Below are 22,651 nucleotides of genomic sequence, written 5' to 3'. Positions count from 1 at the left end.
AAATTACAGAAAAGCAAACAAGGAGTGCGCGGCTGAGCATACACCGATATAAAAAAAGAAGAAAAGAAAGGGGAGTGTGACTCTCAGATTGCCCATTTCACATACGACTAAGCGTGCGGTTGGTGATAGTGGTATACACGCTTGCGGATCTGCATTTCCATTGACTCTTCTTCTTTCTTTTTTTTTTTTTTGTCTTTTTTTTTTTATCTGAGAGCGACGAAAGAGAGAGAGACATAAGTGGGCGAGAGACGGACTCCGCCTTTGTCGTCGCCCAATACCGAGCCCCCGGTTCACTGAAATAACAGATCTGCTAGCTAATGCCGTGGTCCCTCTGTTTGCGTCTTCTCCGGGCGTAGAGATGATGGGCTTCCCGTAACTGGAGGTGGAGGGGAGAGGTGGGGGGTGGGGGTAGCGCGAAAAGAGGAGGGTGGGTTTATAAAAAAAAAGGAGAAATAAAAGGAGAAAAAAAATACACACGAGGAGAAACAAAAGCACATTTGTGGGTGCCTGAAACCATGCGAGATTTGCACTATTCTCAAAGACCGCCGCTCTTTCCGTGGACCATGTCGTGAGGTGTGGCTCCAGCGCTCGGGATACTGCCAACAGAAACGCCTGGGAGCGGGGCAAAAGATGTCCGCTTCGGTAGGGCCCCAAAGCGGCCCTCGCCCACCCACCGTGCCGGCTTCCATGCCTGAAATGCCGGACTTGAGTCATCTCACGGAAGAGGAAAGGGAAATCATCATGGCAGTGATGGTTCGGCAAAGGAAGGAAGAGGAGAAGGAACAAGCCATGCTAAAGTAAGGGTTGGTCGATTATTCCTTTGTGTATCCACAGACGTTTTCGACACTTTCGCTTTCCTTTGAGTCACAGCTTCATGACCATTCACTACCCGAAAGTGTGATTAATGACTCCCTGAAATCGTAGTGAATTTGCACTTTACGAACGCCTGAGTCGTCAAGTATATAGGCTACTTTGTTGGAGAACAGCGTGTTGGTTGCAGTGGCCTCTATTGCATATAATGCAGGAGCTCATGTAACATGAGCTTTGCACAGCTTGGTTTTAATAGTAGTGTGTGTGTGTGTAGAAATTAGCTATATTTGAGGTCAGGCGAGTTACAGGTGCACCATGGAAAATAGACAGAGAGATGGGGCGTGAGAGAGCGTGGGGATGAATCACACTTCGCAACTGCGTGCCACCCCACTCCACCCGATGCACCCCCGAAGGAAACACAAGGTGCTCTTCACCCTTACGAAAGCGCCCAAACACCCTTTTAAATCGTGAAACACAGCAAATGTTAAACGTGATGGAAGGCAAGTCTTGCGCGCTGGTGTGTGAAGAAAGAAAACACGTCTGTTTTGATACACGTTAAAAGACAGGGGACGTCTGTTTTATACCAACTGACAATATATAACGTTATATATAAAAAAATATCCACAATCTGGAAAATAAATACAGTCTTTCGCCGCTTTATAACCGGGGTGTGGTTCATGATTGGTTCGTGATTATTTCGGGTGGCTCATCGGAAGCATGCGCGCGAGGACAAAAAAAAAAAAAAAATGTGTATCTTTAAAATACACGGATTACAAAAGTAGTAAAAGACTGTAGCCACTATCGTGTGTTTCGAGAACTAAAATACAATTTCTTCTCATGTGACAAACCCTCTCCCTCTCGTCGGCATGAGACCTGACGTAGAGCACTGAACGCTCTTGCGTTTCGCGTATTTCCTCACTGTGACTCTTCATACGGAAATGACGTGATAGAAGATTGAGGGGAGGCTGTGTATTTTTCCCCTATGACGACTAATCTGCAACGGAAATGGTAACCTATAATTTTGAGCATGCGATGATTGAGTCAAAAGATTGAGTCACTACATCACGACTCAACAGCCACGTCTAGAAATGTGTGGCAGTGGTGTTTCAGTACCTGTGCAGAGAATGTGCTGTGAGAAGCATAGTTCAAGATGAAGGTTTGTATCAACATCTGTCTACTACTACAAACCGATGACCTCGAGTTGGCCATATGTCACCCACTCTAAGGTCCATAGTGAAGTAAAGGCAGACAGATGTGAAAAATATGGATACAGATTTACCATAATCTTGATCTTACTTGCTTAATATAAATAAAGAGTATGTTCAAATGCATAGTATTCAAAAAGCAGTAGGCGAAAAGTACATGGGTGACCTAATATTATCGCTGAGATTTTGATGTGTGTTTTTGATATTTAACTTTCCCATGAGGCCATGGGAGACACATACTATATAGAATGCAATTCTTCAATGTTCTTCATCAAATGTAGCATCTAATCAGGCAGTGTGTGATTTGATGACACAGAGCACACATTTTCTCAATTTTGCTTTTTACCAATAAACCCAATATACCCTCTGATATTAAGTAGAGAAGTGTGACTACTACAGACCAATTTGGAGTAGACGTCACAGTTACGTTACTTGCAGCTGTGCACACAATGTGGTGGCATTATAACACTGGCAACAAGTGGAGGGGAACTGGTAAAATCCATAGAATAAGAGAAAAAAAAAATATTGTTGTGACTTTGCAAGTCAGAATCAGAATTTTTGTATAATATTGTCATCAAAGATGCCATTTGAAGCTAAACGCAGACATTTCAATGGACAGACTACGAATGAAACCTGCTATGATTACCCTACTTTTAAAGCATAAATTTCTCAAGTTCTCCAGCTTTATTAAAAGTACAACTAAATTTAAAAACTTGAATATTGAAATGAACACCAGTGGCAGTAAAACACCAAAAACTTTTATTCTGTGCCTAACAAGATTTGCAGATTGTTGATCAATAAAGACTTGTTTTTGCAAGGTTCCTTGTACAATACAATGTTATGACTAGTGATGTAACGATTCACACAACCCATGATTCGATTTGATTCACAATACTGCTATGGTTATAATTTCACGATTTGATTTTCTCACATTTTTTTTTCTAAACAAAATTAGATATAAGACAAATTATAAATGAAAAGGTGTCCTTTTATTATTGCTTGGACAAAATGCTGCACATTTCTTTGTGAAACAGAAATATGCCAAATAACAAAACTAAATTGAAAAGTTAAAACAAACCCTAAATTCAAATAAATAAGACAAAACAAAATCTCTTCATATGAACAAAGGCTAACTCTGCTCTTTCGATTCAAAATTAGAGGCAACCACTGCATTTGATTCACATTCTAAACAAAGATGCTGAATACATGCAGCATGATCAGTTTTTTAAATCCAAATTTGATTGCATAATTAAACATTTCAAAACAAAAACAGAATGCTCTCACTTTAGTTTTGTGAAACTATACTACATAAAACATCTGCGCAAAACAAAGAGCAGAAGCTTTCAATGAGATGCAGATTCATTATATTTTTCTGAAGACATTCAGTTCCCCTCAAAGATGCATTCATTTAAACTACCACCCCCAAATTAACTTGTGATTCGTTCAACACCTTAACCGATTTGAATCATCACATATTTGTATTGATTTTCAATCAGCTCATGGTGAACAGTTACATCCTTAGCTATAATGCAGAAAAGAGGCTTTAGGATTATTCAGAGTTTAGGATAATGTAGCCCCTCAGAGCTGAGCTACAATGAAGAATAATTGCAGCCACACAGAACTAAACAGGGGTCACAGGTATAGGCCAGTGCCAGATCACCCCACTACAACAAATCAGAATCAGAATCAGAATCAGAATCAGAATGAGCTTTATTGCCAGGTATGTTTACACATACGAGGAATTTGTTTTCGTGACAGAAGCTCCGCAGTACAACAGAATGACAGCGACAGAACATAAAACACATAATAAAAGAATAAAAAATACAAATATGTAGACAGTGAATGACAATATACAAATGACAATTGTAGGCAAGTATATTACAAAATGAAGTTATGTATGTACATATATATTGTGTGCAAAATTTAAGTGTATACTAAGTATGTGTGTTAGATAAATAAAGTGTGTGTGTATATAAATATAAAGTGTAGTGTGTCCGCCGTTATTATAAGCTGTTCATAAGATGGATTGCCTGAGGGAAGAAACTGGTCCTGTGTCTGGTCGTTCTAGTGCTCAGTGCTCTGTAGCGTCGACCAGATGGCAACAGTTCAAAGAGGGAGTGTGCTGGATGTGAGGGGTCCAGAGTGATTTTGACAGCCCTTTTTCTCACTCTGGATAAGTACAGTTCTTGAATAGATGGGAGGGTTGTACCGATGATTCGCTCAGCAGTCCGGACTACCCTCTTTAGTCTTCTGAGGTCAGATTTAGAAGCTGAGCTGAACCAGACAGTTACTGAAGTGCAGAGGATGGATTCAATGATGGTGGAGTAGAACTGTTTCAGCAGCTCCTGTGGCAGGTTAAACTTCCTCAGCTGGCGGAGAAAGTACAACCTCTGCTGGGCCTTTTTCACAATGGAGTCAATGTGAATGTCCCACTTCAGGTCCTGAGAGATAGTGGTGCCCAGGAACCTGAATGACTCCACTGCAGTCACAGGGCTGTTCATGATGGTGAGTGGGGGGAGTGCAGGGGGGTTTCTCCTGAAGTCCACGATCATCTCCACTGTTTTGAGGGTGTTAAGCTCCAGGTTGTTGAGACTGCACCAGACAGCCAGCTCTTTTACCTCCTGTCTGTAAGCAGACTCGTCACCGTCCTGAATGAGGCCGATGAGTGTGGTGTCATCTGCAAACTTCAGGAGCTTGACAGAGAGGTCCTTAGATGTGCAATCATTAGTGTACAGGGAGAAGAGCAGTGGGGAGAGAACGCAGCCCTGGGGAGCTCCGGTGCTGATTGTACGGGTGCTGGATGTGTATTTTCCCAGCCTCACTAGCTGCTGCCTGTCTGTCAGGAAGCTGTTGATCCACTGACAGACGGAGGTGGGCACGGAGAGCTGATTTAGTTTGGGCAGGAGGAGGTTTGGGATGATCGTGTTGAAGGCCGAGCTGAAGTCCACAAACAGGATCCTCACATAAGTCCCCGGTCTGTCTAGGTGTTGCAGAACATAATGCAGTCCAATGTTTACTGCATCGTCCACAGACCTGTTTGCTCTGTAGGCAAACTGAAGAGGATCCAGCAAGGGCCCAGTGATGTCCTTCAGGTGGGCCAGCACCAGTTTTTCAAATGACTTCATGACTACAGACGTTAGAGCCACAGGCCTGTAGTCATTTAGTCCTGTAATTTTGGGTTTCTTAGGGATGGGGATGATGGTGGAACGTTTGAGGCATGAAGGGACTTCGCACAGCTCCAGCGATCTGTTGAAGATCTGTGTGAAGATGGGGGCCAGCTGTTCAGCACAGGATTTCAGACAGGCTGGTGTAACACAATCTGGGCCTGGTGCTTTTTTCCTTTTCTGCTTCCGGAAGACCTGGCGCACCGCATCCTCGCTGATCTGAATTGCAGGTGTGGGGGAGAGGGGGGATGCAGGAGGTGTGAATGGTGAGAGTGCTTGATTGGAGAGGTGTTCAGGATGGGTTGCAGGAGCTGTTAATGGTGTGAACGGTAGTTTGGAGAGGCATTCAGGGCTGGTTGCAGGAGTTGTGAAGGGTGTGAATGGTTGTGTGGGGAGGCGTTCAGGGCAGGTGATGGGTGTTCTTTCAAACCTGCAGTAAAACTCGTTCAGATCGTCTGCCAGTCGTTGATTCTCTACAGTGCTGGGGGGTGGTGTCTTGTAATTGGTGATCTTCTTTAGACTTTTCCACACTGATGCGGAGTCGTTGGAAGTGAACTGAGTCCTTATTTTTTCAGAATAATTCCTCTTTGCCACTTTGATCTCCTTTTCCAATGTGTATTTAGCCTGTTTATACAAGACATTGTCCCCCTTCACGTAAGCATCTTCTTTGGCCTGACGGAGCTGTCTGAGTTTTGCAGTGAACCACGGTTTGTCATTATTGTAAATTAGTTGAGTCTTTGTAGGAATACACATATCCTCACAGAAACTGATATATGATGTTACGGTCTCTGTGAGTTCATCCAGATCGGTGGTAGCAGCTTCAAAAACACTCCAATCAGTGAGGTCAAAACAAGATTGTAAATCCTGCTCTGCTTCATTAGTCCATCTTTTTACAGTCCTTGATACAGGTTTAGCTGATTTTAGTTTCTGCCTGTAGGACGGTATTAGATGAACCAGAAGGTGATCAGAACGTCCCAAAGCTGCTCGTGGAACAGAGTGAAATGCATCCTTTATTGTGGTGTAACAGTGATCCAATATATTACTGTCTCTTGTGGGACAAGTAACATGCTGTCTGTATTTTGGCAGTTCACGGGACAGATTGGCTTTATTAAAGTCCCCGAGAATGATTAAAACAGAGTCCGGGTGTTGTTGTTCTGTCTCTGTGATCTGATCAGCGAGTTTCTGTAAAGCTGAGCTCACATGCGCTTGGGGATGGATGTAAACACTGACCAGAATGAACGAATGAAACTCCCGCGGCGAATAGAACGGCTTACAGTTAATGAAGAGTGTTTCGAGATTTGAGCAGCACGTCTTCTTTAACACAGTTACATCTGTACACCACCGTTCATTGATGTAAAAGCATGTCCCGCCACCACGCGATTTCCCCGTTGATTCTGTGTCACGATCCGCTCTAAACAGCTGAAAGCCCGGCAGATGGAGCGCGCTGTCCGGTATGGTGTCATTCAGCCAGGTTTCCGTGAAACACAGAGCAGCAGAGTGTGTGAAATCCTTATTTGTCCGAGAAAGCAGAAGGAGTTCGTCCGTTTTGTTGGGTAGAGAGCGGAGATTTGCCAGATGGATGCTAGGCAACGGCGTTCGAAATCCGCGCTTCCTGAGTCTGACGAGCGCTCCCGCCCGCTTCCCCCGTCTGCGCGTCCTGAAGCGCTTGATCAGCGCCGCCGCTCCTCCGATAACAACGTTCAGTAGAACGTCTGAATAATTGAAATCCGGTAAAATATCCTGTGGTGTGTTCTGCCGAATGTTCAGCAGTTCTTCCCTGGTGAAACTGATGGCAGGAATATAACTAAAGACAGGACAAACTAACAAAAACACAAAAACATATGCGGAGCTCGTCACGGAGGCAGCCATCCTGTATCGGCGCCAGACGTTGTATCAGGTAAAGGCAACAGGTAAAGCAGAAATGCAGTGCATTTTATAGAAAAGTGGAAGATGGACATTTATGTACAAATATTAAATGAATATTACACGGCCTAATGTACTAAATAGACAATGTAATCAGTTGTCGAGAGAAGAACACATTTTAATCTTTAGAAGTTTAGGCTTGTCTGGGGATAAAAAACCAAAAAGTCAATGATTTATTAGATCACATATAAACAATACAAAGTAAGAGAACGTTTATGTGCATTATTTTAGCTAAATGTGCTAGTTCTCATTGTTTCCCTTCCACTGTTACTAAGCTAAAAGTGAAAGAATGGCAGCCATTTTTCTATCCAGACTTATGAAACTGGTTCAGTTGTTGACAGCTTTTTGCCAGACTCCCAACTCAGAACAGTAGCTTGTTACAGAAGAAGAGTCATTATAAAAAGTGATTTTATAAGTATTTATAAGTCCTTATAAAAATAATATGTCTTACTAAGATTGGTTTGTTAAAAAAGAAACAAAACATTGTAACATCTTTTCTTGTTCCTTTCCTTTTTCTTAGTATACGCAGGGTTCGATGCTAAGGATTTTTTTACTGGACCAGTCAGGCCTGTGGTTCAAATTTTTACTTGCCCAGCCAACATTTTCACCAAAAAAATAAAACTATTATCATTGTTTTTGACCCTTGTTATCCTGTATTGTAATAAAGGATCATATATAATACCAACATTTTAAAATACATTTAAGTTAAAAATAAATTTTTCTTCGTGGAGTTGAATGCTTTAAAATCACAATGTTTAAATTGGCGAGACATGTGCAAATGATAAACTTTCATGATGACGTAGCAGTGGCCTGATCAGGCTACTGACACCTATCAACTGTCCCGAACATCTTTCACGGTGGGCCATCGGGCGGTCCTTATTGCCGAGCCCTGATAAGGGAGGTTTCAAGGTTTCTGGGAGGAAAAACATGAGCATTAAATTATAAATTGAAACTGAAAATAGCTCACTTGGAAATCCTTGCTGAAATATTTAAAAATTGAGCATGTCGTGGGCTTCTGATGATGTTCCCTGTCTATTTTAAACCTTTTTTTTTTTTACCTTCCCTCATGAATTCTTACATTTAATTGAGTGAGTTGGCTTATAGCATTATGAGCCTGTTTGCTTTGAGATGTGAATAGGTTCATTTGCTCCTATAACACTAAACTGCTCCGACTAAGCACTGTATTGACTAGTTAATAAAAACAACCAGGCAGTAGCCATGTTTTGCACATAAATGTTAAGATAATTTGACCTTATTTGAGACACCTAGTTACCTAGTGATTCATTAATGTTATTGGCTGTAGTTTGTGGTATTGAAGCTGTCCGGTATTAAGATAGGTTATCATGAGAATCTTGTTAAGGTACTGGGAATATAAAAACAGGGCATCTACATGATATGAAAAGTGTGTGTGTGAAAAAGTGATAGAAAAGTTGCCTTTTTAGCACACAACAATATGAAAATTTAATAAACAAGCATTCTGCATGGGCTGCCCAGGGATTATGTGTGTGTGTGTGTGTGTGTGTGTGTGTGTGTGTGTGCATGTGCGTGTGACTGACTAGTCAGATAAATCCCTGGTTTACCAATGCAGTGTTCACCAGTCCAGTCACTCAAGACATCACATCAATGCATCAGTGAAGTAAATAACTTGAAAAATGGAAAATCAGAAAAGTAAGTTGGAAGTGAATATTGAAAAAAATGAGTGAGTGAAACAGAATAAGAGAGAAGGGTCCATTACTAAAGGCACTAAAGGCACTTAGTCTATAAATACATAAAACTTCCCTACAACAACAGCAACAGGAACACCCACAAACAGCAAAGTAAAAATGTGCTGGTTTTATTTTTTCCAGGTACATCGCATGTATGTTTGTTCTGATTGTAATTATTTATGTTAATTTCGGGCCTTTTTTAAAAAAATCATACATGCAATATAAGTACTAGTTATGTGAGACAACAGTGGATACAGTGGATTTTTATCATCATTGACTGCTGTCAGTTTAGACAGTTTCAGAGGTGTTTTTTCAGTATTTGCTATTAAGGTTTTAAAGTGTTCAGGCTGATCAGATTTTCTGATCTCTAGATATGGCTTTAAATGTAGCTTAATGTCTTTTATATACATTCGGTCATACATTTACATACACCATGCAAAATGTTATATATAATCATAATAAATCAGAAGGATTAAAAAAAGGGCATGTTTAGTGCTACTTGTTTAGTTCTCCAAATAAGCATTAAACTCAGTGTAAACCACTGGCCATAGTGACTTTAGCCTCTCATTAAGTTTCTACATCACTTGCTCTCTTTTGCTTCCCTTATGATGGATAATAATAGATTTTAACCTATGAGCTGATTCACTGATCAATACTTCTCTTTCTTTCCGCTGCTCTGTATCTAGTTTCAGATGGAGGCAATGGTGGCTGAAAATATCGATTTTACTTTTATGAATGAACTTCACTTATGAATCTTAGTATATATTTTTATTTTAAGTTTGTATTTATATTTGATTTTTTTATATACATTATATATAGATATATCATATATATATATATCATATATCTATATATATATATATATAGGCTTTCAGTGAATTCTGAATTCTGCAACATCTCTAGATCCAGACGGGCCAGTCCAGGCCGAACTCAGTGAACCCCCTTTCCAGTACCTCAACTCCCTGCTTATCTGCGCACCACAAAGACTCCTAAACATCTGCACATGCGTATAAATAGAGAAATTGTAAGAAATGGAGGGGGCGGAGAGGAGCACAACAGGCAGACACAGCAGAGAGCACTTTACAATTATTTAAATAAATAGTTAATTAAAATATTTAGGTTCTTTATATAAATTAACTGTATAGGTACTACATGAACCATACATTTTTTTGTAAGAAACAATATAAACTCTAATGATCATTGTTCAAACTGTATTTTCCAAGTTCATATTAAGTCATGAATTCACTGAAAGCCTACATGTATGATAAGTCCTCTTAAGGTTGAGTCATGTTTGTGTGGTTATTTTTCTGTGTGTACTGTCTGTGGTGTGTCCTTGAGGGGTTAAAAAAAGAGACACCCAGTCAAGGCGGCAGCCAGGAATCAGCAAGTGAGATGGAAATAGTCCTCCTTTTCCGTGCTGCCCTTCTTGTCTCTCTCTCATTCTTCCATCTGTTCATCCATCCTTGCTCTCTTGCTCACACCTAATCTTCTGATGTAATCAACTGGTTATAATTAATTACTTGCCAAGCCATGTCTGAGAAAAAGGAAAGAGAGAGAGAGAGAGAGAGAGAGAGAGATCTGGGACCATATTCAGAAAAAAAATTTAAGGCTAAAAGTAGCTCATAACTCACTGATTTAGGAGAACATCTTTAAAATAAAGGGATTGTCAGTCCTAAATGTAGGATTCCTATTTTTCTTTTCTCTATTCAGAAAGCGTTTTAGCACTAAAACAGATCCTTTGCACGCACGGATATTATAAGAGATATTAGACATATTGCAATCGTTATTTGTTTTCCTGGCCTTTCTAAATACGGATTCATGCTTTGGACACAACATCCGCCTGCTGAAAAATAACAGCATTTACTATGTACAGATAAGTGCAATGGTAATATGTATTGTTTATTTAAAAAATTCTGAAATTTAAATGGTAGTGTAAATATGCATTACATGTGGAAAATAATGTGTTTTTTGAACTTTAAACCACATAAGCACATTTCATTACACCAAATACACAAAATAGTTATTTTTAGCAACATCATATGACCTCTTTAATGTTATTCTAATGGGTTGCTTTGTGACATCACAAAACCCGGAAAACAATGCTGTAGTCCAAACAACAGTCCATGTCTTCTACACACCTCACAAATATTGGTTGTCCAAGATGAAAGACGATTTCTGTGATCTTGGCTCCTAATCGGTGCTTCTATGTCATACAGTGAGAGAGGTTCAAAGACAGCCATTGTCATGGTCTTGTGACCAAAGATAACCTACGATCAGTGTCAGAAAAGTCAGCATGGTCATCACACAATGGTCATCACCTACTACTGACCAGCCAATAGAAATGCAACATGAAATCAACACAACATGACGCTAAAACATACAACTTGTTACCTCAAGCTCTTGTCTTTTCCTCTTTCGCCTCTTCCACCTTTTTTCAGCACACATAAAAACGACAACTACCAAAGTATAATTCATCATGCTCTTTTTGTTTACCACTAGTGCATGTAAATTACATTTTATTCTTCTATTGTAACGTGCATCATAGCCTACGAGTCACTAGGTGTTGTTACTGTACAGTCTGCATACATGTCGTCAGATTTGTGTTGCACAGTGTGATTTTGCAGTGATCCTTTAGGATTGCTAAAATCATACAGTGTGTACCGTAGATGGCTTGAAGCCATGCATGGTGCATAACAACTAAAGCAATGAGAAGCAAAGAAGAAGAAAAAAAAAAACACCTACAGGCATTTTCCTTTATCACAGTGATATATATGTCTTAGCTTTTGTCTTTTTTTATTAACCAACATTACACAAATGATAGTTTTAACACTATTGTGAATGTGACATTGCTTATATAAAATAGTTAAACAATCAGTTAATATTGTGTAAGTTATAAAGCATATACACAGTATTGGCAGTTACTGTAGCATTTCTAATTTTGATTCACCAAAACAAAATGGTTCCAAGCAAAGTCAATCAATTCTACATCTATAAGGTCACATAGAAGTACCATTCCTGAATTTATCTGTAACGTGTAGAAAGCAGTCAAAGGTGAGGATATTAGTATTTTTTAGAGAGACAGATAAACATCCACAAAACAGAACAAAAAGCTTCAAACACAAGCACAAACCACGACTGACCTACTCTAGTGTTTCACAAGTGGAACACTAAGACTATAATACACGCAGAACCTGATTTTACCAAGTGAGACATGTTCCTGGGACAACATCTTTGTTGACCCTGGAACAACATTCTGATCAACCAATCAGATTTGAAGAACAAGTTTATAGATTTTGTGAAGTCTACGCTTACATTCACTGTTTGGTGCTTGTACATCAGTGTCATTCATCTATCATTTCCTCTGATTTTAAGGATTACTCATGGTTAAGGTTAGGTTTAGGTGTAGGGATATGGTCAAAACTACATTTTTTGAGTAAAATGTTGTTCCAGGGTCAACAAAATATGTTGACCTTGGAACACATCTAACTTAGCAATATCAGGGAGGGTGTGGTCCGTTGTCTAGGAAACAAACAAGGATAATCATGGGAACTAACAGAGGAGCTACTAAAACAAGGCTAACACAAGGGGAACTAAAAGACACAATATGAACAAGGAAAATACTTAGAAGTCCAAACACCAGCACAGGGACTACATAACAGAATCAGTGTTTTGAATGAATCAGTTGAGTGAACGATGCAGCTCTAGTAGTAAGAATGATTTGTTTTAGTGAGTGATTTAATAAGTAAATTCATTAGCGCAAACCTTATTAAATCATGTTGCATGGTTCATTTAAATACTCTCCTCCCATAAATGTTGTGTCTGAAAGGGAAACCCCAACAAATGCATGCAATAAGGTCAGACTGTGTCCCTTTCATTGCTAATTTTTCACTGTGTCTTTAGTAAATCCAGACAGTATTTTTTCAACGGCAAAAGAGGGTTTGCACTGACTCAAGCTGTTAGTAAATCTGGCCCTATGAGTCTAACTGGAACATGTAAAACAGAAGTGGATTGATACAAACGATGAAAAGTCCCAGTGCTATTGTACTGTATCCTACAACTGTTAAAATGCCACTTAGCTAATCAAATTTGAGCACTGGAACAAAATGTTTTATAATTATTATTATTTTCACTGAAATAGGATTTTCTCCATACACACAAACAAAAGTTTACTATATTTAAGTCAAGAATTTGGGTGTCCCTGTGGTGTGTCTTACTTTCTTGGCAGAATGAGGTCATCCTTGTGTTCTCTGATCCCGCATGGAATTTTCTGTCACACAACAAACCTGAAGGAAAACTCAAAGTTCTCAAAGCTTTCCTGATGTCTTAAAAGAATGTTCTTGTCTTTTGGAGTCCCAAATACGTCATTTTTTGGTCTGCTCCTGGGATTTAGCACAGGCACAGCTAAGTTACAAGGTAAAAAGTTTACCTCACAGTGATATCATCAGAGGCTGTCTTGGAGTTAGTAGTTCACCAGAAAATAGAAAGTTGTTCCAAACCTGTGTGAGTTTCTTTCTTCTGCTCACAAAGGAAGATATTTTGAAGAATGTGGGTGTCTAATAAGTTTCTGGCCCCATTCTACAGTATATATAATTTTTTCTCAATACTATGGAAATCAATAATCACCCACATTCTTCAAACTTAAAAAAAAAAAAAAAACTGTCCCTTTAAGCAGCTATTTTAGGACTTGTTTTGCTTTTCAGGAAGGTCTAGAGCAGGGATAGGCAACAACGGTCCTGCAGAGTTTAGCTCCAACCCTAATTAAACTCACTGGGACAAGACAATCAGTGTTTTCGGGATTACTAGATAGATACAGGCAGGTGAGTTTTTATGACGCAAAACTCTGCAGGATAGTTGCCCTCCAGGACTGGAGTTGCCATCCCTGGTCTAGAGAGACCGAAGTTCAACCCTCAGAGCTAACCTCAGTCTGTTCTAAAAGAAATCTATTGATGTCCGCTTGTATTGGTGTTTCTATTTTGGTCCAGTGACCAGCCAAGTACTCTAGTGAATCACTGGATCTAGATATAGCCATTATCAGCAACCTTTTTAACTTTGAATCTTTGAAACACAGAACAATTCAGTATGTAATTTAAACCTGAAAAATTGTTGGTACATTTTTATTAAGATTTATAGTTATAGTTCTTAGTTCCAGTCTCTGATAGTTACGCTTGAGCATCTCAGAGAAAAAAAAAAGTATCTTCATTAGGTACTAACCCTTATCTTGTTTCAAATTTGTGACTTTCTTTCTTACATTGAACACAAAAGGTGATTTTTTATTTATTTTTATCACTATGAGAAGTAGTGTTGTCAGCTTTTCTTTTGAGTCCGTGTTTTTTTCTTCAATAATTGGCCTATCAATTATGCTTTATGAACTGATCTGGTTCTCAAGTTCAACTCACTGTTTCAAAGATCTAGTCTCAGAGGTTAATAGTTCACTACATGAGGAAATTTTCAGTGTTAATCATTTTTTTTTTTGTTATTCATATTTGTCTCAATGGTGATTCTTATTAGATTCGTGTGACTGTTATTCTATCATTTTAGTTTTTCAGAGTAAAGGAAAATTGTAGCAGCTGAGAGCACTGACCTGAAATCAGATTCAACTCTCTCCATCTCAACGCCATTATCAGAGATCAATATCTTCAAAAGTACTCCAATAAACTAGTTTATCCACTAGTGGTTTTATTATTTCCCTAAATAATGACTTTATGTATATTAATTTTTTTTGTCCTGTCTTATTTAGGAGATATTTTTGCCAACCTGATTTGATATTTGTGTATAAATGCAAGTTAAATGTCCATAAATCTCCTTAACCACATCCACACATAACCTTAAAAGAGGTCACTTTTCTTTTCTTGGATTGCTCTGCCAATGATTCATCCTTGTCACCACGCCTTCAGCTTCCCACGTAATGTTTCATCCTGACTGCGTAATATAGCATCACTGGCCAAGACTCCCCAAAGACACAACCTCCATCCAGATACCTGGGACTGCAGTCTGCTGTCTGATTCCAGAAGGGAAAGTGCAAATGTGGTCAAGCAAGAGGGAACGCTATCATTTTCACTCATGGAGACCAGAAGTCTTGGGAAGTGTGCTTTTGTTAGAGAGTTTCTGTGGATTCTGAAGTCGCTGTTTTATGCAGGTTTGGGATTTTGAAAGGAAATTGCAGATCATGGCTGTTCGCCACAAACAGAGGTGATGCTTTGCATTTGCTTTTGCAGTTTTATTTTCTTGAAGAATGATTTTTACTGCAGTGTAACCAATGTACAGTTTCATATGACAAGCATTGTGCTAGGGTTGAATAAACAGTGGGACAATGGGTAGAAAGGGAGGATGAATATTTTGTTCACCTGTCAGCCTATAGTTTTGGAGGTAACTTTTACACAGACATGTGTGCAATGAATTCACAATTTACAGTGAGCTGTGTCTTTTTCTTTCTTTCTCTTTTCAGGGGAATCTATTTTAAATGGCTTAATGTCTTTACTGTGGTCATTAGAGCTGCTAACCACTTGCTGTAAGATAACTGTTATGCTAATGTGCTGTTCCTTTGAGAAATGTTACTGGAACGAAGCCCCATCTTTTTAAAGCAGACAGCTGCACCTCATTGACAATTCATTAACAATTTATTTTCATTCCAGTAAAGGGAGAAGACAAACAAAGTGGAGTAAGGTTCCAATTCAGATAAAGTAATTTTTATGTAGCTTGAAAGAAAATCTGAGATTGAATTCTGGATTTAATACGAAGTTGGTACATGTGCTAAATGCTGTCCATCACCCAGACATTTCATCTGCGTCAACAAGATGTGTTCATTTTGATCTGGAAAATATTTTTTTTTTTTAGTTTGTCATCTGCAATACTTCACAACTGTGCTAATTGGTTTTAGTTAATGGTAACAACACTGGTTGTTTTTCTAACAATACTAACAAACTTACAAGTGCTTCTCCATTCTCTTTCTCCCCTTTTTATTTTCTGTGTGTCAGGACACTGCACCAGCAGTTTGAGAGTTATAAGGAGCAGGTGAGGAAGATCGAGGTAGAAACCAAACAACAGCAGGTTGTCCATAAAGATGATGCACCTACCTGTGGCATCTGCCGTAAGACCAAGTTTGCAGATGGCTGTGGACATCTGTGCTCCTACTGCCAGACCAAGTTCTGCGCCCGCTGTGGGGGAAGAGTGTCACTGCGTTCAAATAACGTAAGAACTTGTTACGAGACTTTCATGGCTTGTTTCCCATTCATCCTCCATGTTGTCTTTCTCACTGTGAAGTCAGTTCCATTGACTTTCATTTTAATATTTCATTTGTTTTATTATGCTTGCATTAGTCTTTTTTTCTGTTTGTAACATACTGTGCCAGTTGTTTGGTTGATTCCATGATGGAGAGTTTGCTGAATCTGTATAAATCACACAATTCAGAGCGACTACAGAGTCCAAAACCAGAATACACTAAGTTGAATATCAGTTTCTCCTATACATACAAGTCTACAGATTTGGACTGTGAATCCAAACCACCCACAGCTCCTCTGAGCTTTATAAAGACTCTTCTTTGAGTGAAATCTTCAGTGACTTTGCTAAGAGCCAGCAAGGTAATGTGTGGGACCGTTTCCATCAGCACAACATGCAACGGTCTATTTTAAGATCTGATCCTTGCCTGCTGTCTCTAAAGAAAGGACCTGAGAATGGACTCATCTCACTGGGCATGCTGAGGAACAATCTGCCTCAGTTCCGTCCCGCCCAGTGGGGTGAGGTCCCCTACTGTCACATATAGTCCATCTCAAAGTTTTCAAAAAGGAATAGTAACAGTGGGGCTCTAAAAGCAGTTTTTTTTTTTTGTATTTACTGTTAATATGAAAAGTATATTATGGCAGCTCAACCCTAATGCTGCTTGGATTATAGATGCTCAATATATTAGCATCATATTAATAATCAGCCAGTATTGGTGATTTTAAACTGATATTGGACACATAATTATATCTGCCTATTTTAAGATTTAGATCACCTAGAACTGACTTTTATAGGGTGAACATTTCGGTGGAACTGACTTGCAATGGAGGGACAGAAATCTCTGATTTCATTAAAAATTGATTTTATTGTAAAACATAATCAGCTTAACTGATGACAGAATTTTCATTTTTAGATTAACTACTCTGGAGTTATAGAAATTTTTTTTAGAATTTTACTTTTGGGTGGGCCTAAATCTTTATACCACACACACTAAACTAATTTAAACACTAAGGTCAAATTACATTCGGCCTGACAGTAGTGTGTTCCCAGCTTTATGGAATGAACTGGAGCAGCCTGTGCTTGGAACTGAAAAGCCCGTTACTGATTCTCTCCTGTGTCAATGAGTTTTTAAAAAGTAATTTTTTGCAGAACATTCATTGTTGCGGTTTTAACGTTTTCTATCACACACATGATAATTATTGGTTAACTGACTGGGTAAACAAAGTCACAGATGTGACATGCTGAGATAGCCTGGTTAACACGGGTCACACTACTGTACCAGAAAGAACACGGAGTCTAGAATACGAGAGTTTTTATTAATCCAACATGGAACACAGAAGGTAGACACACGGTCTGACTTGTTGACCCAACAAACATAGTAGGACCTTTATACAGAAGATAATTAGGGAAACCGGGGAAAGGAATGACTACCGTATTGTTCGGACTAGAAGTCGCATTTATTTAGACCCAAGAACCAGGAGAAAACATTAGTCTACAGCCGCGAGAGGCCGCTCTCGTGGCTGTAGACTAATAGACGGTAGTGTTTTGTTAACTTCTCTAGGTTCATGTCAAATTAATTTAGATAAATAAGTTGCACCTGACTATAAGTAGCAGGACCAGCCAAACTATGAAAAAAAAAATGCAACTTATAGTCCGGAAAATACAGTAAATAAACTGGGACATGGAAGACATGGGGAAGAAACTAGACACACCTGGAATCAAATTAACCAGCTACAGGAGACAAACTGGGTCACAGGGGCAAAAACACACATCCAATGTGACATTACTCCTCCCTCCCAGAAGGTGCGATGTTGCACCATAGAAACAGAGGGAGGCATGGATGGAAACTTGGGAGGAGAACCAGGTTGACGGGGAGGATCCGAAGGTGCTGGTGCTGGCGACCAACGGTTCCATGTGGATCCGAGAGGCCGCGGTGGAGCCAGAGCGACAGAGTGCTGAGGTAGAGCTGAGGGGATGAAGGTGCCTGACGGAGCCAGAGGAATGAGGCAAAGGATGGTCGACACCAGACCAAGGCGAAGCCAGAGGGACGAGAGAGCCAGGCAGAGCTTGTGGACTGCCAGGGCCAAGGTGGAGAGGAGGGATCCATGGTGGAGCCGAAAGGTGTCCAGGCCTCGGAGGCAGAGGGGAGGGTGACTCGGACCACAGCGATCCTGGAGAACGGCACTCCTGCGGAGCTCACACCTCAGTGATGGTGAGCTAAGGGCAGCCCCTCTGCCTGCCAGATGACAGCGGTGGAGGCAGGAACGGGTGGGAATTAGAGGAGCAGCCACAGGGAAGCACTTTCTAGGAGCAGGAACTGGAGGGCACCTTCTTGGAGCAGGCACTGGAGAACTGGAAGCCCCTTCAGGGCTGGTCTAGGAAACCAAGGATGAAGGAGGGCTGGACAGGACCAGTGGAGACGACGGAGAGAGAAGAGGGGGCAGTTCAACTTCCAGTTCAGATTCCAAGTCTTTAAGATCCACCTCCTCATTTTGGCCCTTTTTGAGCACCATATTCAGCTCACCCTCAGCCGTGGTGCAGGTGTTTGTTCACGGCAAGCCCAGGCATGCGTTCTGCACATCAAGGAGATGGTGGGCTGGGCTCTGGGTCAGAAGGTGGACCTGGCCAGATCCTCCATGGGGAAGATGGTAAGTGGTGACCGCTTTCTCACCAGAGTCCACTCCACGAAGGAGCCAAATTCTTCCCAAGGACCATCTTCGGACTACAACGCTCTGCACTCGGCATTCAGGCTAGCATTATAGAAAGTGCAGAGTGTGTCATCCGGTAGCTGGTGATGTTAGCTAGCAACAGGAACTGTCTTGTATGGTGCTCAAGAGAACGTCCTTCCTGCTCCAGCAGGAGGAGGAATTCGGGGTGAAGGAAGGGATCCATGAATGCAACAGAAAGTTGCTGAGGAAAAAAACAAAACAAATGGAGGGTAGACAAATGGAATAAACTGTTGTAGGTCACAGAATCAAGAATAATCAACAGAGTCTTTATAAATCCAACACAGCGGTAACTCCAACATAGAACACAGGAGGAACACATACATACTGACTTGTAGACCCAACAAACACAGACTGAACAGACTAGGACTTTTATACAAGATAATTGGGGAACCACAGGTGAGAGGAATGACTGAATTAACGGGGACATGGAACACATGGGGAAGAAACTAGACACACCTGGAATTAACCAACCACACATAATATTTCTAAGGGTGTGACACTATCACACCTGTCAATCAGACTCATTAAGAATTTTATGCAAAAACACATTATATTTATTTTAGTATTTGAGATGTTAAAATAGTTTTGTAATTGTGCTAAAGTAAATTAGTCTATTTGGTGGCAGAAAATGAGAGTAGCATTCTTTGGAAGCCATGGAATAAATGTTTTTATATTATTGTATTTTTATTTATTTTTTAGTTTATATTTCAAAATTCTGACTTTTTGTTCCTCCCAATTCTGAAAAAAATAAATAAAAAATCTAAAATCTAAAAATTAAAGAGGCCATAGCATTCCTTTCGCAATTGTGGCAAGTGGATATTTGAATTAAACATTGGTCAATATTAAACTTGATCGTCCTCTAAGTGTAACAGCGCCAATTATTGGTGTCCTTTTCAGGCATTTGTTATAATTTTAATTGTTTATTTTATATTAACTACATTATGTAATTTAACAGTGTTATTCAATAAAACCATGCGATTATTATTAATTAACCAATCATTATTGCCTCATTGTTTTATATAATACATTTTAAGTCATGAAAACTAGAATGTTAAGTAAGATGCGTTGTTGTTGGTGGTGAAATTATTACAGACATTAAAACACATTACTAACGTCAACAGTCAAAAAAGTTTCACAGGATTGTGAATGTAGCTACCTGAAAGTGATGCATGGGCTTCATCTTGGCCTTTTTTATCTTTCTTTTGTCTGCGCCGGATTGCGCTGATGATAATTTGTATTCAGTCACAAACATGAGGTGAGAGTGAGCGCGGGCGCAGATACAGAATGGCATGTCACGTGTGCTTTTGTTCTTGGAAGGAGGGGGCACAACAATACTATTCTGCTTAGGGCACCTGTTTATTCCAGCAGCTCTGATCAATCAATACCTAGAAGGCTGTCTGTAACAGATCAGTTCTTGTGTTTCCCTGTTGGGGGCATTACAGAGATAAAGACATGTACAGACCTCCTAAATCAAACACAAATCGTGTAACAAATAAGATGCAAGCACAGATTCAGCGAGGCCTCATAGGGTAGAACAAGCATCCTGTGAGGTTGCTTGGACCCCTCATCTGTGTTTTGTGATATACTTATTTTGGTATGAGTGGAGAAAATGTTTTGAGGTGTTAGTTCTGTTCTCATAATTCATCTCTACCAGAGAGCCATACATGACCACTGTTGGACATGTCTGTTTTTATGTATAGAAAACTAACCTTTGATCACCCATACATAGCATTTCAGTTCAGTGTTAAATGTATTAAGCAAAATTATATGGAAATAGCCATATGGAAATGTCTGTTTATATGCACAAAAGAAAACTGGGTTGCTTCACTAACACGTTTTCCTCCCACTCTTCCCTCCCCCATTTCTTTTTCACACACTCTTTCTTTCCATTTTCTCACCATTTATTTTTCTCTTCCACCTCCAACCCTCATCCTTTCCCCCACTACCTCTGTTTGCTTGTCTTTCACTTTCTGCTTCCTGGACTGCATGACTCAAGGAGGATAAAGTGGTTAGAGCTTTTCTTTTCTTTTTTGCTGTGTGCTCTACTAATGTGATTTGTGGAAACTGTGTTACATATGAATATGTACAATCACTGGATTGAATGGACTAATTCATTTTCTGTTGCTAATATAAGAAGTTGTATAAGTACATGTGTGTGAGAAAGAGTGATTTGAATCTCTTTACTTTCAGTAAAAAAAGCAAGTTAATTCATATTTTTTTCTTCTTTTTTAACATTTATAGAAAAATTCACTTTAAAAATATTTTGACAATGTTTTTCTTTTCTTTTTTTTTTTTGGGGGGGGGGGGGTGGTATATTGGTGCCTGTATGTTATCGAACTACCTTAAAATGTACTAGAAACCATAATAAAACGGGTGGTACAATGGAAAGCCTTATTAATCATGATGAATCAGAGTTCATCATAAGTAGAACATAGACAGTGCTCATGGTTATAGCACACACAAAAAAAAGAAAACTGCACTTATAATAAAGCAATAAACATTAACTAAAAAAAAAAAACATTTTATACAAAATAACATATGGATCACTGATAGAAACTCCTGTTTACACTGGTACTGAATCCTGATTTGTTCATATTTGTGTAGCTGCACAAACCAATGGCACTCTAGCCCTCTGAATAAGTCGGCTCAGAGCGCCATTTCATCAGAATATTTTCCTTCAGCAATGAGGATCATCTCTTTGCTGACGCTAGACTACAAAGCCGAAGAAGAAGGAAGAAGCTCAGCCTGCCGCTTGCCACCGTCTAAGAGCCCTGGCAGAGGAACAAGCCAGAAGTCTTCCCTTGCGGCTATCCGGTGTACTAAAAGAGCAAATTTCGGAGTAAATTTCCTAGCGACGTTGTTTTCGCGGACCAAGTTTGGCTTGTGCAGGGCTTCCAGAAGGAATAAGGGCGCAGTGAGTGTGTCACCTGTCTGGGCAGCACCCACGCAGAAACTTTTTGGGAAACTTATAGACGAAGACTCCTCCACAGATCTTTCCCCGATAGATCGCCCGTTAAGCCCAGGATGGGTCCCCGATCCCCTGTTAAGCCCAGGATGGGGTTCCCGATCTCCCGTTAAGCCCAGAAGGGGCTCCCGATGTCACGGTAAGCCCCGAAGAGGCTCCCGATCTCCCGTCAAACTCAAATAGGTTTTCTGTGCACCAGCTCAGGATTGCGCGGAGTCCCCTGCTGAACTCCAGACCCATGTCTCCAGCCCGCCGGCTCCAGGCCATCTCTGCATCCCTTCGGCTCCACTGAAGCCCGTCTGCACAAGGACTCCTCCGGGCTCCCTTGTCCATCCAGACAAACCTCGGTCGGTCGTTGCTCAGCTTCCGCCATGGTCTTCCGGGTCTCTGGCTTTGCCTAGACCCTCCACCCCTTTGACTTCACCTGGCTCCCGCCTTCCTTTGGTTCCCCTTTCATCCTCGCTCATCCCATCGTCATCCTGGTCAATCGAGTCCTCTGCTCTGCCTCAGGCATGCAAGCCATCCGCTCCGCCTTGGGCTTCCAGTCCGGCGATGTCGGCCTGGTCCATCAAGCACTCCATTCCGCTGGTTCCGTCGTGTACCCTGGTTCCATCTCCGTGGATCGGCCTTGGGATATCGCAAAATCCCCCTGTCAAAGCCCCCCCCCCCCCGGTTCCTCCCACTTTCGGCTCCACCATGGTGTTAGGGTCCACTAGTGCAGACCCTGGAGGGGTGGGGTAGTGTCAGGATCCTGCCTGGTTAAGCACTCACACCTGTTACTGATTAACGATCTCATCAAAGCACCATAAAAGCACTCACCAGTACTTCAATTCCCGGTCAAGCCTCCAACAGGAACAATCTCCTCAGTTGTCTCCAAGCTCCTCCAAGCCAGACATAACATGTACTCACCTCAGTGTTACGCTAACCTGTGTTC

The 22,651-nt window shown here is 40.5% G+C and overlaps 1 protein-coding gene across 14 annotated transcripts in view; it reads left to right on the top strand.

Moving 5' to 3' along the window:
* The first annotated feature begins 408 nt into the window (after positions 1-408).
* The window catches only part of LOC128015755 (regulating synaptic membrane exocytosis protein 1-like), a 79,446-nt gene continuing 57,203 nt past the window's right edge, over positions 409-22,651 (top strand). For 6 of the 14 annotated variants that reach the window (XM_052599873.1, XM_052599899.1, XM_052599915.1 and 3 more), the window contains exons 1-2: positions 412-797; positions 15,783-15,996. In XM_052599873.1, coding sequence (XP_052455833.1) covers positions 631-797; positions 15,783-15,996 — 381 coding nt within the window. In that variant the 5' untranslated portion in view covers positions 412-630. Of the gene's footprint in view, positions 798-14,791; positions 14,998-15,782; positions 15,997-22,651 lie in introns of those variants that run through there. The other 8 variants (XM_052599890.1, XM_052599956.1, XM_052599934.1 and 5 more) reach the window with 5 other exon arrangements.

The sequence above is a fragment of the Carassius gibelio genome, chromosome A1, assembly GCF_023724105.1.
Source record: "Carassius gibelio isolate Cgi1373 ecotype wild population from Czech Republic chromosome A1, carGib1.2-hapl.c, whole genome shotgun sequence".
Lineage (NCBI taxonomy): Eukaryota > Metazoa > Chordata > Actinopteri > Cypriniformes > Cyprinidae > Carassius > Carassius gibelio.
This window is presented reverse-complemented; position numbering and strand designations above follow the sequence as displayed.